Source organism: Artemia franciscana, chromosome 2 (assembly GCF_032884065.1).
Source record: "Artemia franciscana chromosome 2, ASM3288406v1, whole genome shotgun sequence".
Taxonomy (NCBI): Eukaryota; Metazoa; Arthropoda; class Branchiopoda; order Anostraca; family Artemiidae; genus Artemia; species Artemia franciscana.
This window is the reverse complement of record NC_088864.1, coordinates 32503724-32521133: the sequence shown is the minus strand read 5'-3', so window position 1 is coordinate 32521133 and position 17410 is coordinate 32503724. Positions and strand designations below refer to the sequence as shown.

General features: G+C 35.0%; 1 protein-coding gene across 3 annotated transcripts in view; it reads left to right on the top strand.

The window, feature by feature from the left end:
- Positions 1-17410, top strand: part of LOC136040253 (monocarboxylate transporter 2-like) — a 375363-nt gene that overhangs the window by 295321 nt on the left and 62632 nt on the right. For all 3 annotated transcript variants that reach the window (XM_065724486.1, XM_065724471.1, XM_065724480.1), the window contains 2 exons: positions 4835-5003; positions 16580-16744. In XM_065724486.1, the coding sequence (XP_065580558.1) occupies positions 4835-5003; positions 16580-16744 (334 nt within the window). The remainder of the gene's footprint in view (positions 1-4834; positions 5004-16579; positions 16745-17410) is intronic.

The window sequence follows — 17410 nt, the reverse complement described above, 5'->3', positions numbered from 1 at the left end:
AATTCATTGGGCTTGTAATCGTGGGAACATATGTCTTTGCTGACCAATACATCCTATAGGACCAGGAGTTGAAAATTTCAATCGTTAGATCAATCCTCAAACATATTTTCGTCTCTGACAGGGTTGTAGCGATTGACTAACCTTCTTTCACACAGGATACAAGTTAGTATGTTCTGCAATAACCTCGTAGAAATCGTTTGGGAGGTATTAACAGAAATATTCAATTAGGTCGTCAAGAACAACTTTGGGCTTAGGATCCAGAGTTGATTGTCCTTTCCTGACAAAAATTCCTCTCCTGCAGGTGCGTGCCTTCCCCTTCTCGCTGTCAAGGAGTTAGTTTTCTACCTGGTGCTCTGTGCCAGTTTCTTCTGAGCTGTATAGATTTGCACTCGAGTTTTATGCTTGAAAGTAAGAAGCAACGTTAAAACTTAAAACGAAAAGAAATAATTTAATACATTAAAAGGACTGCCCCCTCCTCAATACCCCTCTCTACGCGCTAAAGTTTATGATTATTTTTAAAAAAGAATATGATTCCACTTAAATGGCCCTTGTGTTTCAGGAGTCGTTCTCAAAGGATTGGGACGTAAGGTCAAAATTTAGCGTAAGGGGTGTCCCCCCTCCACAAAAAATCCCTCCATAAAAAGTTCATCCCGAGCAAAATCCACCTCTCGGGAAATTACCGCCAGAAAATTCAATCCTTGCTGCGAATCTCCCTAAAAAATTTGTTGAGGACCATTCAGTCACAAAATTCCTTAGTATAAGTTCCTTGGATAAAAGAGTTGTTTTTTATTCTATTTCTGATCATTGCTCAAGTACTGCCAAAAACCAAACTATTTGGAAAATTTTGCCTTGAAATCCTTCACCCGTTTTCCCAATGGAGATTCCTCCCACAGAGAATTTCGACTGGTGATAATTCCCCCACGGTGACTTTCTCCCACGGAAACCTCCTCCCCCCATGGAAAAATTCCCAAGAGAATTCCAACCTCTCTGAGAAATTTCACCGGATAATTCACCCAGAACGTCTCCACATGTGAAAATAATTCACCAAAGATAAATTAAGACAAATTAAAGAATTTCGTATATGAAAACTGGCTAACCCTCCTGTAAAAATTTACCCCTGAAAATTTGAACCCCGCTAACCTCCCTCCCAACAGAAGTTTTGAAACTCCTGATAAATCCAGTTTGAAGCGTTTGAATCTGTCAGTCAAAATGTTGATAGTTATTTTGTAGCGTTGTCAAACAGTTCGTGTAGTAAGGAGCAACCCGGCTCAATAATAATCAAAACTCTAAGAAACAGGATACTAATAGATGCATCAAAAGAATCGAATTTTTATGCTGATTTTAAATAAATAAGCTTCACTTAATTTATTCTTACACATCAAAAGTTACGAGCCAAAGAAAATTTGCCTTATTTTGGAAAATAGGGGGAAACACTCCTGAAACGTGATAGTATCTTAACGAAAATCACACCATCACATTTAGCGTATCAGAGAATCTTACTGCAGAAGTTTCAAGAGCCTATCTAAAAAAAACGTAGAATTTTGCATTTTTTGCCAGAAGACCGATCACTGGTGCGTATTTATTTGTTTGTTTGTTGTTATTTTTTTCCCCAGGGGTGATCGTATCGACCCAGTGGTCCTAGAATGACGCGAAAGGGCTCATTCTAACGGAAATTAAAAGTTCATTTTTAAGTGAAAAAAAAAAACAATACGAAAAAGGAGAGGATAATGAAAAAAAGGAGAAAAAGAAGAGAAAAATGAAGATCTTCTTTTTTTGGAAGAGTTTAGTTTCTGTATTCATCTTTTTATTTTTGAATACTAATGGCTCTTAATTAGTGATTAAAAAATTAACACATTTTGTATATTTAGAATAAGCTAGAATAATGTGTCTAATTGATGCATTTTTAGATTTACATACTTTAGGGTCATACTTTGTATTGACAAAGGTTGCTCTTTAATGTTTGTGACTTGAGCTGTTAATATGACCCTATTTGTAGTAATGAACTGTAAGTAAGGAGTGACGCATCTCAATAGTAACCAAAACTCTAAAAGAGGGAATTTTGATACCAATAGATATATCCAAAGAATTGGCTTATTATCCTGATTCCAAATATGTAAGTCATATCAAGTTTTAACTATCAAAGCCTACAAGCCTTAGTGAATTTGTATGATTTTGATAAGGGGGGGCACCTACTAAAATTCAGAGGACCTTAACGAAAATCACACTATCAGATTCAACGTATTAGAGAACCATGGTCTAGAGGTTAGAAGGTCCTATCTGCAAAAATATGGAATTTCTTATTTTTCGCCAGAACAAAGATCACAGATGTGTATTTATTTTATTATTTTTATTTAATCGTATTGATCCAGTGGTTCTAGAATATTGGGAGAGAGCTTTTTCGCACGGAAAAGTTCTAGCGCTCTTTTTGAGTGACCAAAAGATTGGAACGCAGCTCAGCCCGTATACTAAGCCACTTTTTTGCCCCTTTTTCATCATCTGATAAAAATGTTGAGATAGCCATTTTGTTCAGCATAGTTGAAAAGCCCAATAACCATGCCTTTGGGGATAAAATTACCCCCCTCCCCCTCAGCCCCTGGGAAAAGGTCTTTAAGTTACAAAATTTGTCCACTTTTTATGTTTAGTATTTGTTACTGGAAAATAGGAATACATTTTTGGGTTGGGGGACGAATTTTTTGCTGGGGGATTCTTAACGGGGAGAATTTTACATGGGGAGAGTGGTTTGCTGGGGGTGAACTTTTCAGGGGAAATTTTACACAGGGGGAATTTTCTAGGATTGTTATATGTAATTCTTTTTATATATCATAACCTCTCTTTGCCAACTCAATTTTACGCGTGGAAATGTCAGGGTAATTCTCCGGGGTTGAATTGTCTGGAGAATATTTCCATAGATATGGGAATTTTTTCATGGGGTTTTCCTGACATTTTTAAAATAACGATCAGAAATTACATAAAAAAAAGCTTGTTTTTCATCTGAAAGTAAGGATCAACATTAAAACATGGAACGAACCGAAATTATTATGCACCTCGCTTTTTACGCTAAACTTTAAATTTTATCCCAATTTCTTAAGAAATTTCATGTATTTTTCATTTAATTTATATTCAGGTTTATTATAAAGGAAGCAATTCTCCGAGATTGATAATCGTCACTGAGAAGAAGACCTCCTACAAATATTTAAGGAGGAAAAGGTTTTAAAGTAAACCGGAAAGAAATTTTGGACCATAATTAACACGATTTTCAAGAACAATTTTTTCAAAAAAAAAAGAATCTTTTTTATATGGGTCCTCCTCATGGACGCCAGCAAGGACTGGTGAAACCTTGCTCAGGGAAACTACAAGACAATAAACAATATATTTAAACAGAAAAATAAGAGGTATTAGTATTAACATCTCGGAGAAAACAAAGTTTCTTGTAGTACTGACCCCTTCGACCCCCTGAGATATTTTCACGGTGATGCTCATTATACATCCCCTCTTCTCTACCTTTTTGACGATAGGCATGTAACCTTAATCTCTATGTTGCATAAAAAATTGTCTGTAACAAGAATTGCACCATCACCCCTGCAACAATATTACAGGCCACATCCAAAAATGTTCCTATATTCATGGGATTAAGGGTTAACTATTTCAGATATCGCATACCAACTTGAGAACATTTGAATTATGTCCCCTCCCTGTGGGGCTGTGTAACGGACTGCAAGAGTTCGCTCCGTGTTCCTAGTTGCCTGGGCTTTAAAAAAAACGCTCTATGTTTCCTTTTTGATCTTGAACGCCTAGAAGTACCTTTCTGAAGGCCTGCTATGTTAAATGTGGTAAATGCCAGTCAAAGGGGTCAGTAAGAAATTTGTGTGCCAAGTGTGAGATAAAATGGTCGGTTTATTTTTAGTTGTTATATTTTGTTTCGAAAATTATATGAACTAAATTAGGTTTTTATGTGGGATTTTGAGCAAGCAGTAACGTATCTCGCATTTCGAGTAAATCAGAGTATGTCATTCTAAACAAACATAAACCAAATAAAAGACATTGTGCTTTAAATCCAAATAAAGAGAAGCATCAGAAATTAAAATTAAAAGAAATTATCATTTATAAAAGGATGGCTGTTTCCCCCCATCCATCCCTCGCTCTTTACCCAAATTCTTTTTATTGCTTTGAAACAACTTATTCTCATTCAACGACCCTTGTGTTTGAACATTAGTGCTTAGAGAGGTGAGACAAAACGTCAAACCTTGTCGTAAAGAGTGGGGATGGGGGTTGAGGAAGAAGTAGCCCTCATATATGGAGTTATGTCTATCATTTTCAAGTTTGAATTTTACTCTTTATTTTCATTTGTAAAAAATAAAAAAAAAAGTAAAAAAAAATTCATTAGCAGCTTTTATCATCCTTGTGTTTGATTCGTTTATTCATCTTATTTTCTCTTCGTCTTCTCTTTATATCTGCTCTTCCTTGCTTTTAAAGGGGCTTTTCATTTTTCTTTGTAAAACTTTTTAATACTGTCCTTTTTAATGACTTATAAAAATGGTCTTTCCTTCCTTGTAGTCGGTACAACTCAGTGTTTACAATACTAAACATAATTTTTAGCCGCTTATCAATAAAGACAAACATTTTGGTTCTGGAAAATTACTTAATTAGTCAGGATTTGCAATGGGAATGGGGTTGGTGCTTTACTTCAAAAACTTTTAATGTATTTTATTTAGCACAATTGCTATTTCTGGCAATTTTTTTTTGGCTAGAAAAAGCAACTGAACAGAAATATTATCAATTTAATGCTAAGAATTTTAACAGTAACAGGTTAAAATGATTTTTTTTCAAATTTTAGTCTGGATTTGTGTCATTTGTTTATCCACAAGCTACCTTCTTTCGCCATTAGTTGTGGCCGTTTGTCGACGGAAATCTACAAGACTTGTGTCTATAATTGGTGGTCTCATAATGGCGTTATCATGTTTATTTTCTTCATTTGCCACTGAACTACATCAAATATTTCTAAGGTAAGCTACTATTGTCTTGTAAAACTACAAATAATGGGGTTCAAAATTGCTAAAGGAATCAAATTTTACAAAAGAAAGATTTACAAAAGAAAGAGTTGTTCAGCAGGGTCAATAAAACACCGTATCTAACATCTAACAAAACCATCTTAGAAATAGGGTCTTAATTTTGCCACAAAAAGGAAAAAGTTGGGAAAGTGAAGTTGCTTTTGATTTTTCAGGAAGTCAGCTATTACTTTCTATCTTTTTGGAATCAAGTGAACCTGTTTAGGATGTATAAGGCATATTTTTCTGAGGGATTACCTACTTTCCACCAATCGATGTAAATTTTGAAGCGTCATATTTTATGTTATAATTAGGGCACAACTCGAATAGCATAATAAGGGCACAATTCTACCACAACAAGCCCAACATGTGTGGGACACTTTCTTCCCGTTGCTTCTCTTTCTGTTACACTGGCCATTTTAGTTTCTAACGTTTTTTTAATGTTTTGTCTTGATTCGATTCCTACTTTGTGTGCCTCTCATGACCTGATCATAGGCAGCACAAAAGGGCTGTCTAAGTAAAGAACGATGTAGTGACAATGTATTACTTGTTCTTTTATTTTTTTTAGACCAGGGCACTTAGTAAAGAAGAGATTGTCATAGAAACTTTGTGGCCTTTTAAGAATTGAAAGTGATTTGAGGGCAACTAGGCCCTTTCCCCGACGCCCCTAATTTCTCAAAACAAACATCCAATCAAAATTTGTGACATCCATTTTCTTCAGCATTTTTGAAAGTTTTTTTTTCTTTTAAGACCAGGGCTCTTAGTACAGAAGCGACTGTCATAGAAACGAAAAGATGCTCTTTTGACTGAAAATTGAAGGTTCTAGAGCCCTTTTTAATAGTAGAAAGTAATTAGAGGGCAACCAGTCACCCTCCCCTCCCACGCCCATCATTTTCACAAACACACCCAATCAAGATTTTCAGATAACCATTTTGTTCAGCAAATTTAAAGGGTCCAGTAATTATGTCTTTGGGGATGACAACCACCCCCCACCAACGGCCCTCAGATCAAGGGCTATAAGTTATAATAGTTGCCTATTTATAACATATAAGGTTTCTATGGAAGGGGTGGTTGTTTAAACTTTGGAAGGGGCTCATTCAATTGAAAATAAAAACTCCTAGTGCCGTTTTTAAGAGACAAGAGTCATCGGAGGATAACTGGTCTCCTTACTGCTCCTTTCCCCCAAGCGCAACTGATAGAAATTTTGAAATAGTCAATTTGTTCAAAATAGTATAAAGATCATATAGCAAGGCCTTCGGGGTTGAAACAAACACCCAGAGCCTGACGAAAGGGTTGAAATCTACGCCCCGGGGACATGTTAGGTTTTTTTGGAAGAGGTGGTCCTAAAAACTTTAAAGGAGGCTCATTTGATTGGAAATTGAAATTTCTAGTTCTCTTTTAAGAGTTAAAAGTGATGGAGGGAATCTAGTTCCTCCCACTCTGTGCCTTCTTTCGCCCGAACGCATCTGATTGAAATTGTACGATAGTAATTCTACTCAAAACAGTCCGAAGAACAAATAAAAATGCGTCTAGTGCTGTCAATGTCCCATAGCCCTAGAGCAAGTGTTGCGAGTTATGCCCTGGGGGTGTATTATATTTTTATAGAGTGGGCGTTCTATGAAAAATTTGAGACATCTATTTTCGTCAGCATTGTTGAAAGTTCCAGTAATTATGGCTTTCCGGATGTCAAACACCCCACAGCCTTCAGGGAAAGGGCTCTAAGCTAGGCAATTTGTTCATTTTTCAAATACAGTACATGTCATTATGAGAGGTATGCATATTATACCTTTACTAAAGATATAATATGTATATGCTTTGTCTACAATTAGTCATGACTTGACTGGCCAACACCACAACTATTACCATTTTTAATTCAAAACATTTTTTTTGAATTAAAAGTGGTAATAGTTGTGGTGTTGGCAGGTCAAGTCATGGCTAAGTCTAGACAAAGCCAAGGTAGAAAGTCCAATTAAGTGGGCATCAAGTCAAGGTTAATTTACCCCTTTCATTGCCGTTGTTACCGTCTCCCCACTTATGATTTACTTTTCATGCATGTCACACCACAATGCCTAGAGTCAACCCTATTGGAGGGTCTCCCCGGGGAACACACGCTGGTTGACAGTAGTATACTTGAAAATTTTCGACTATACTTGAAAATTTTCCTGTCATGCATGTCAGTCCACATTGCCTTACTTTAAAAAATGCCTTACTTTCTTATACTATAAAAAAATTCTTTTAAAATTTATGAAAAATTTATTTAAAAAAATACTATGTTCTATAGAAAATTTGAGACATATATTTTCGTCAGCATTATTGGAAGTTCCAGTAATTATGGCGTTGCAGATGTCAACCACCCCACAGCCTTCAGGAAAAAGGGCTCTAAGGTAGGCAATTTGTTCATTTTTCAAATTTAGTACATGTTATTATGAAAGGTACACCTTTACTTCCTCAAAATATGAAGGGCATTCAAGTGAGCCTTTCAGAAATATCAAAGGGAGTGTTGCACTGAATCAAAATACTTTATGTGCATATGGGTTTGTCAAACGGTCGTAACTCAGGAATGACCGAGTGAGATGGTCAAATGACCAAAAAGGCAATATATGCTCATTACTACTACTACTACTACCACTGCTTCCACTGCTACCACAACTACAACAAGTATCACTACTGCCATTACTATAACTAAAACTGCTTCCTCTATAGCGAGTACTATTAAGGCTGAGAAAAAAAAAATCGGAGAAAACGTTAAGCGGAAAGTTGAAGTAAACGAAAGCATATTATGTTTTAGGGTATCATGAATAGGATGTTCAACTGACCAAAAGGCAATATGTACCTACTACTACTGCTATTAATACTTCTGCTACTACTGGTACGATTACTACTAATATTACACTATTGCTGTTACTACTGTAGCTACTACCACCATTACTATTATGATCTTAATACAATTAAGGCTACGCGAAGGAAGGTGAAAATTTGATAGATTTTTGAGGGGGAAATAGAGATTTTGAAAGACATTAAAGGAAGTAGGGTGAGTCTTACGGAGACTGGAGGAGACCAAGAACATGAGAGTAGTACTCTGTAATTTGGAATAGCCCCAGGATTAGCGCAAGGAACCAAAATCTTCAAAATGGAAGATAGCAAGTCCGAAGGCAGTAAGAGAAGACAGAAGACAGTAGAAACAGTGGGGTGGGGCTAAAGTTGTTGGAGAAGACCAAGAACTTCAGAAGCGAGTTCAATTGTATTTGAAAGACCCAGTAATAGGAAATAGCTAAACAATCAAGGAACGACTAGAGCTACTCAGGAGGCTATTAAGGAAGTTATAAAGTAGCACTGGAAGTCCGGTGAGATTAAAAATGGCTCGAGAAGACCAAGAACGTCAGAACAAGACTGTGAAAGGCGGAATGGCCAAAGGGAAGTCCGAAGGAAAATAAAAAAAAGTCAGAAGGAAACTTCTTATCAAAAACTCATAGCTCTTAAATCAGCACAAGAAATTCGTCAACGGGAAAGTAAGTAGCATGTCCTAACCTAGTCAAAGATTCAAATCCAAAATCAAAAGACCATAATCCATGAAAAGAAACCAATTTGGAGAAAAAACCTGAAAAGAAGATTGAAAAGACAAAATAACTTGAAGAAAATTTCAAGACAGGACTATACAAAAATTTGTTCCAGTATCTTTGTTCTTTTTAAATTTTTGTTCTGTTAAATTCTTTTTTCTCTTTATTTAGCCCTAAAGTTTTCACCATTTCAGTTTTGTTCAATTACTTTGTTCTTTATCAAGTTTTTTCACACTTTTGCAGCAACCAGCCTTAAATGAACTGGGTCAAAGAAATGAAAGACTTGGGAGCCTCATTAGAGTAAAACCAAAACAGATTGTCTCTTTGATAGGCAAAGCTGGCATGAGTTTTTCAGAATTGCACGAAAATGGTTATTTGCACTTCTTAAAGTCATCCTAGAGCAGAACTAAGTCAGATAGTAATGCAACAAAAGTAATGCAGATAGTTTATTAGTTCTGTAAGCCATTTGAAGGTAATTGGAGACCTATAAACGGTTCGAAAATTTATGATCAACAATTTTCACAGGATTTATAGGCGAGTGGGTGACTGAGATTGTTCTTTTTATATAGGTTTTGCCATTTCAATTACTTTGTCCTTTATCAAGTTTTGTTCATGTAATTTCTTCTTTTTAAAAGTTTAGCTCAAGTAATTTGGTCTTTTTAAAATGTTTATCGATTTTGTTTTGAATTTTTGAGCAACTTTGTTTTTCTTCATTTTTGATCAAGTATTTTCGTCTTTTTGCAATTTTTGTTCAAGTAATTTGGTCTTTTCTCAATACTTGGTGACCATAATCCATGAAAAGAAACAAATTTGGCGAAAAAAACTGAAAGGAAGATTGAAAATTTCAAGACATGCCTAGACTAAAGTTTGGTCCAGTATCTTGTTTTTTTTTTAAATTTTTGATCTGTTAAATTATTTTTTCTCTCTATTTAGCCCTGAAGTTTGCCATTTCAATTACTTTGTTCGGGTAATTTCTTCTTTTTAAAAGTTTTGCTCAAGTAATTTGGTCTTTTTTAAATGTTTATCGATTTTGTTTTGAATTTTTTTGAGAAACATTGTTTTTTCTTCATTTTTGCTCAAGCATTTTCGTCTTTTTACAATTTTTGTTCAAGTAATTTGGTCTTTTCTCAATACTTGGTCACATAATTTTGAGCTTTTCAAATTTAGTTCAAACAATTTGATCTTGTTTTATTTTTCAAGAAATCCAGTCTTTTTCAAACTTTTGTTCAAGTAATTTTGTTTTTCAAGTAATTTCATCCTTATCCAATTTTTATTTGCGAAAATTCAATTTTTTCAAGTTTTGTTCTAGTTTTGAATCTGGGAATCTACAGTGATGACAGTGCTCAGATATGGTTTTGAACTGTGGTGCTCGGAAATACAGAGAAAGATTTGTTTGATTTTTTCCAGAGAAATTTTCAACGGATTGTTTTGGGTACCCGACTCACTGCCTGCATTTCAAACAGTAGGCTTTACAAAAGTGTGGTTCAATCCCGCTTTCTAGGGCTTTAATGAGAAAAAGGTTGAGATGGCTCAGGCAGGTTATATTATTGAAGGACTACAGATTGCCAAAAACTGTCCTTTTCGGCCAACCGCGTAGGGATGATGTCGAAAAGAAAGATTTAAGAGAAATGGAAACTTCCTTGGAGGTTGTAAAGAGGGGGGCTTTGAATAGATTAGAATGGAGGTGCAGCGTGCGTAGCTTTGTAGGCTTCTGGTGGATTGATGCTACGGTGAGTTTTTAGTAGTAGTAGTAATAGTAAACTAGAACTATTTAATTATTGTTCAAGGTATTTTGTCTTTTTTCATTTTTTTCAAGTACTTTAGTCTTTTCTGTTTTGTACTAAAATTTTTAATATATCAGTTTTTCAAGTAATTCATTCCTTTTCAAGTTTATTCTATGTAATTTCGATTTTTTTTATTTTGTCAAAGTAATTCTGTCTTTTCAAATTTTGGTTTAAGTATTTTTGCCAAATTTGGACAGATCTCATGGCTTTTGACCAGATTTAGGTATATATACTTACTTTTCTGTTGTCGACTTTCCGGCGTTGACTCGAGAACTCTGAATTACGTCATAAAGAGTGAAACTTCCAACTATGCTTTCTGGCATTTTTTATTTTTTTCCAACTTTCATTAGGCTATTCAGAATTTCACAGTCCTTCTCCGACGGCAAAAAGATGTATTTTTGTGCAGGTATAATCTGTGCGTATTGCACATAGCAGATGTTCTAATGTATGTGTGCCACTAGCGTAGATGGCCTAAGAAGTAGACTCAGAAGATTTTGCAGGATAATACCTCTAGCTATAGTTAACGTCGTCAGGCATAACCCACCCCTATTGCCGAGCATTATATGACGAGTCAACGTCGTCAGGCATAACCAACCCCAATTGCCGAGCATAATATGACGAGTCAACGTCGTCAGGCATAACCCACCCCTATTGCCAATAGCATTAGAATTGACCTTTTATATAGCATTTTGTAGTAGAAATTCATACTTTCTCTTGTTGTAATGATTGACTGTCATATCTCTACAGACTTATATGGCAATCTTTTACATTTTACATCCTAAAGTTTTCAGTTCTTTCTCGTTTTTAAGCTTTTGATTACCCAAGCATGGATCTCTTCTGGTATGTGTCCTTATTAATCTTATACGAGTGGTCTAAGGAACAGTGAACGATGAATTTTTGGCATCAAGATGTGCCCATATTGAGGTTGTAGACAATACGCAGAACTTTTGAAGGCAATGGAGGTTAAAAAAAAAGCTGCACGATTCAACTGAAATAAGTTTGAGAAACAAAGAACGTACTTGAGGTTTTTTTTTATGGAAAGACTAACAACGTGACTGAAAACAAATTGCCTTTGAAGTAGAAAACCTTTTGAATTTATTTTTTTAATGTAATAGGAAAACTCAGAAGATTTTTCTGTAGAAATTGGCACTGAATTCCAATGAAGGGCTTTGACTCTATCTCACTTATAACGAAGTAAAAAATCCTTAATACGAGAACTGAATTTAAAATGAAATCTCGGATTTTACTTTTTCTTGAGAAGGGTGGCGGGGATTTATTGGTGCCATAGGAAATTGTTAAGAAAAAAAAATAATTAAAGCTATAGCAATTATTCAAACACGAAGTCTAAAGTATCAAATAAGTGATTTTTCAGCGTTTCCCGCAAAAAAATCCAATTCTGATAATTAGATGTATAAAATTCAAAAAAATTTCCAATATTTGTGATAAGTTTTTCAACAGAAGCAGAAAAAGACGGAGCATACAAGGAAAATGAAAGAAAAAATACAAACTTCATTTTTCTTATGACGTTTTGCTGGTATCCAATAAAACTTAGAGCCTGATATACCACCCTTCAATCATTTTACCTCGGTTTCTGCTCTAGAATTGTCACTATTGAACTTTTCATTGAGTTCATAGAATTTCACATTAATCAATCGACAGATTGTCATGGATATCCTATCTATGGAGACCCAAGCTGAGGAGCTGTGTCTTAAGGCATTGTTCTTCATGTATTTCTTGCGGGTTTGTCTCTTCTTGTAATTAGTTTTAACATTTTTTTTTTGCATGTTGGCCGTATCGGCTTCTCAAATGGTGATAGAGGTAAAGATGATTCAACAGCGGGATAGTGTTTTACGTAATTGTAGAAGATCCATTTAATAACACATTGTCATTCTCTTAGATGTTATAAAAGAGCATGATTCTCTCTAATAAGCCCTTCCTTGTGGGCTTATTTTAAACCCGTTGGCATGTTTTAGAAGGAATTTGGGAGTATGTGAAAAAAGCTGGAATTTTATTCTGCATCAAGCCTAAAGCGTGACTTGTAGAGAGGGATAATCGAATTGGATGGTAACATGTTTATAAAACAAAGAGTCACATACAAATTTCTTACGTGTGAAGATCGAACCTGCTAAGGGACGGATCGACCTTGCTCGAGACAGCAGGCCCAGAACAATTCTGAGGATATACGAATTCACAGATATAAATTATGTTAAATCTCTTGACTTTCATGGGTAGTTTATTCCTTGAAGATGACACTGGGATACCAGTGTGAAACCTTTGATAGGATGGATACAAAATAACAAAAGATCCACGACAAGGATACTTAGACTTAAACTTAGGTCCTCCCACGCCTGAGGGCGCATAAGGCAGCAACAGTGGTTTGCCACGACGACCTGTCCTGAGCCTTCGACCAAAGCTCCTCCATCGAAGACCTCGCCAGCTTCGCCTCCTTCTCTAACATACTGCCAACTGTCATTTTGGGTCTCCCTGACTTGCGGAGGCCGGGGGGTATCCAACACCATATGTCATGAGGTAGCCTTCCATCACCCATTCGCACCATGTGCCCCCAATACATCCATCGTCGCTTTCTAATGGTATCAAGGATACATGTTACGGAATAAGAAGAAAAAAAGATTGTCAATTAATGATCCAATGGGAAAGTTTTTACATCACGATATATTTCGATTAGGCCATGTCTAGCAATATGTCAGGCAGCAACAATGTCAGGATTGGCAACTTCACTATTTAGAATTATTTTAAAATTTCTACAACCTGGAGCAGATGAAGCAAAAAACTCACAAAAAAAACAGAAAATAGTTAGAAGTTATTGTCAGATACTTTACGTTTGGTTAATATCCTTGTTGTAACCAGGTTTTGTTGTCAGATTTAGAATATAAATCTGAAAATATTTTTTTTCATTCCAAAGAAAATTTGCTAACAGTTCCAATTGCTGCCCAGGCAACCAAGAAAGCGCCGTTCAATGGGACAAAATTTTCACTATTTTACTTACTCTTTTTTAGCTGTCGTAATGCTGTACCACGAAATATAGTAATACTTTCTCTAACGTCTCTACTGAAGCATTTTTACAGCGATATCTCAACAGGCTTTCCTTTTTCCTCTTGACAGGTAATCAATACGAAGAAAAGCACCACTATAATCTTTCAACGTTGAACACACAAAATGTTCGCACCAAATGTATATATATATATATATATATATATATATATATATATATATATATATATATATATATATATATATATATATATATACATATATATATATATATATATATATATATATATATATATATATATATATATATATATATATATATATATATATATATATATATATATATATATATATATATATATATATATATATATATATATATATATATATATATATATACTGAAATTTTGTCAAGTTGATTTTTACAATGGAGGTTTTTTTACCTCATATTGTTCTTTTTTATGTACACGCAGCGTAATTGATAATAAATGATCAGTTTAAGAACTCTTAGATAATGCTAAAAGAACTTCATACAATTGTCTTGCTAATGACAACAAATTTGTTTCAGTTTATTCCTCTATAATAGATGAAAGTTAGTGGATAAGATTTAAATAAACATGAACTTAAGGATTTCAATTATTTTTCTTCTGTTTCACAAAAAAAAATATAATAGCCTACATAAAAACAAAATATACTACTCACTGCCGCACCAAGCCGCCTGAGACGAACAGAGCTATGCATGCTCCTCCTCCATCCCAATCTATTCAAAGCCTCCCTCTTTATATCCTATTAAGACGTTCCCATTTTCCATAAATCTTTTTTTACAATATCCTCACGTGCCATTCAGGGACGACCCGCTTTTCGTTCTGCCCTATATGGTGTGACAACAAGGAGAAATCTTTAACAATTTGTCATCTTTAATTCGTAGACTTTGTCCTAGCCATCTCATCCATTCTCTCATTATACCACTAGAAAAAAGGATTGAAATATATTGTATGAAAGACTTGAGCACACGCTTCACACTCATACTTGACTACTGTCATCCCTATAGCTTCCAATATTCTAATCTTGGTTAAGAGAGTTATCTTCTTATTCTTCCTATTCTTCAACTGTGAAAAATCCCCCAGGGCCTTGGCTATTTAACCTTTAACATCTTCACTGCACCCACTGTCTTTGCTAATAGTACTACCCATGTATGTGAGGCTGTCCACTGGATCGATCTTTTTATTACACAACTTTACCTCTTCCCCTTCATTTATTCCTAGTCTTAATGACTTAGTCATCTTGACATTAATTTTCAAACCTATTCATGAACTCACAATATCTCTAAAACTTCAATCATTTTGCTGATATTTTCATCTAGGATGCTTAAATCATCAGCATAATCTAAACCTAGGAAGATTTTACTTCCCCTTTTGATTCCATGTTCACCCATTGCCTTCGCTGTGCTCCTTAGGACAAAGCCGATCAAAATAAAGCATCTAAAAGAGGATAGAATACAACCCTGCTTAGCTTCTGATATGTTGCAAAACCAGCTATTAGCCTCATTTCCTAGCTAGACCAAAGCAATGTTATTCACATACATAATGCTAATCGCTTTACTGTGTTTATCTGGTATACCATGCAAGGATAGAGTCTTCGCTAAAGCTCTTCTATCACCTGGATCAGTCGCTTGCTCATAATCCTTAAAACTGGGATTAATGACATCTAGTGACTCAGGCACTTCTCTATTATTAACCTAAGAGTGCGAATTTGGTCTACGCATCTTCTAACATTCCCAAAACCACATTCGTCTTTTAAAACCTTGTCTACAGCATCTCCAAGTATAAAAAATATCATCACACCATCGCATTCAGCGTATCAGAGAACCCTATAGCAAAAATTTCAAGCTCCTATCTACAAAAATGTGGAATTTCGTATTTTTTGACATAAGATAGACCACGGGTGCGTGTTTATTTGTTTGTTTGTTGTTTTTTTTTCTTTTTCCCAGGGGTCATCGTATCGACCAAGTGGTCCTAGAATGTTGCAAGAGGGCTCATTCTAATGGAAATGAGAAGTTCTAGTGCCCTGTTTAAGTAATCTAAAAAATTGGAGGGCACCTAGGCCCCCTCCCGCGCTCATTTTTTCCCAAAGTCAACGGATCAAAATTTGATATAGCCAGTTTGTTCCGCATAGTCGAAAACCATAATAACTAAATAAAAACATAATAACTATAACGTTTGGAACCTATTTTAGAACTGAAGGCAAAACTCATGTACACCGTCATAGATGACAAACTATTGAGACCAAGCATTCATCATTCAGGTGTTACGTGAAGATTTCTTTAACCGTAAGCTTCTCAGTCCGACAGCACTCTGTGTGTGTTGGCATTTGATTGCGCCAGGCATGTGACTCGTCAAAAGCTCCACCGAACTACCACTTTGTGGTGCATACTCAGGCTTCCCGTTAGTGGTTAAGAATGGGAGTGTTCAACCAATAGCTGGGAGTACCACACCACCAGGATACAAACAGCCTCTTTGGACTCTTTTTATCTGAACTTAGACTTCTCTGAATCAGTAATGCAATTGAGTCCGTCTTATTGTTACTGAATTATGCAACAACATAATTAATGCAAATATACTCCCTGGAAAAGATCAGGAAACACAATTCTATTTTTAATCTTAAAAATTGGACAAAGCAAATAAAAGGCTGTTTAAAACCCAACATAATGTTCAAATTATGAATTTTATTTGTTGATAATTTGCTTAACATTCAATTGAATCTACCAGGATTTTCTGTTGTCCGAAAAACAAACCTTATCTCAAGAAATTCTGTTAGTATTAATAATCGCACGATCTATAATCGATGATCATAAAAAAATCACTTAAATAATGTATTTCATAAACAATCAATAATTAGTGATATTCTATTATCAATTAACAGTGAAAGCTACTATGGTATTTATTGCGGTATTATTTCCAATACCGAAGGGCTATCACGATAGATAAAAAAACATCCTTCATCCTAGTTGATTACTTCTTTTACTATTTTCTTGTTTTAAAATAAAACTTGAATTCTTCCTGCTCCGTATCTTCCGTCTCTGTGATATTTTCACAGATAGCCTGGTGCCCAAAGGCCAGATTTGACTTTAATGATGTAAATTTTTCAGTTAAACAGTCTTTTTTCATTCTTTATTTTTCAGCTATGGTATTATGCTGGGAATTGGAGTTTCAATGGTGAGAGAGACGTCGTGTCTTATGATTTGTCAATACTTTAAAAGGAAAAGAAACTTCGTGGAGATGGTGCTACAGACTGGAAATGGTATTGGAGTAGTACTCTTCTCAGTTTTCTTCAGGCAAGGCTTAAGGTATTAAAGCCCCTTATCCTATATTTCTAAAATGGCTGGCAAAGGAAGTTTTTCAATTTAAGTAAACAGCAATTTTAAAGCAAAGTTGATCAGCAATAAAGTCGTTTAATAATTCAAATTTGAAGAACAAAGTTTTCTATCAATGAATAAATGAGATTAAAAATGAAGAAGATACAGTAATTAATTACGTCAAATTCAAATTGAATTAAATTATCAATTCAAATACAATGTATATCCCATAATTTACTTAATTCAACTTAATCCGCATATTTTCCGATGAAAGGGAAAATAAAAAAGTTCCCATCTTTTTGATTCTGTGAATCTTGTTGCTCCGTACGAATAATTGAAAAAAGAAACGAGCTTTCCGATTGAAAGCATTAAAACTGAAAACTAGCAAACACTATCCCTTATAGGAGTGGGTAACCTTTGATTCACCCTTGCTGTTCAGAATAAAGTTTCATAGTGCTATACTGACAAATCTTACGACTGCAACAAGTAAAACTAATGAGTAATTTCAAGTGTTATATGTGCTGTCTGTATTTCCAAACACTCTAACTGTAAATTTTATCGTTTAAAGGGAAGTCAAACTGACTGCAAAACCTCACTGACTGTCACAAAAGGGCCTTTTTCAAACACTCTACAACCGTCAGTTTGATTCAGGCAACA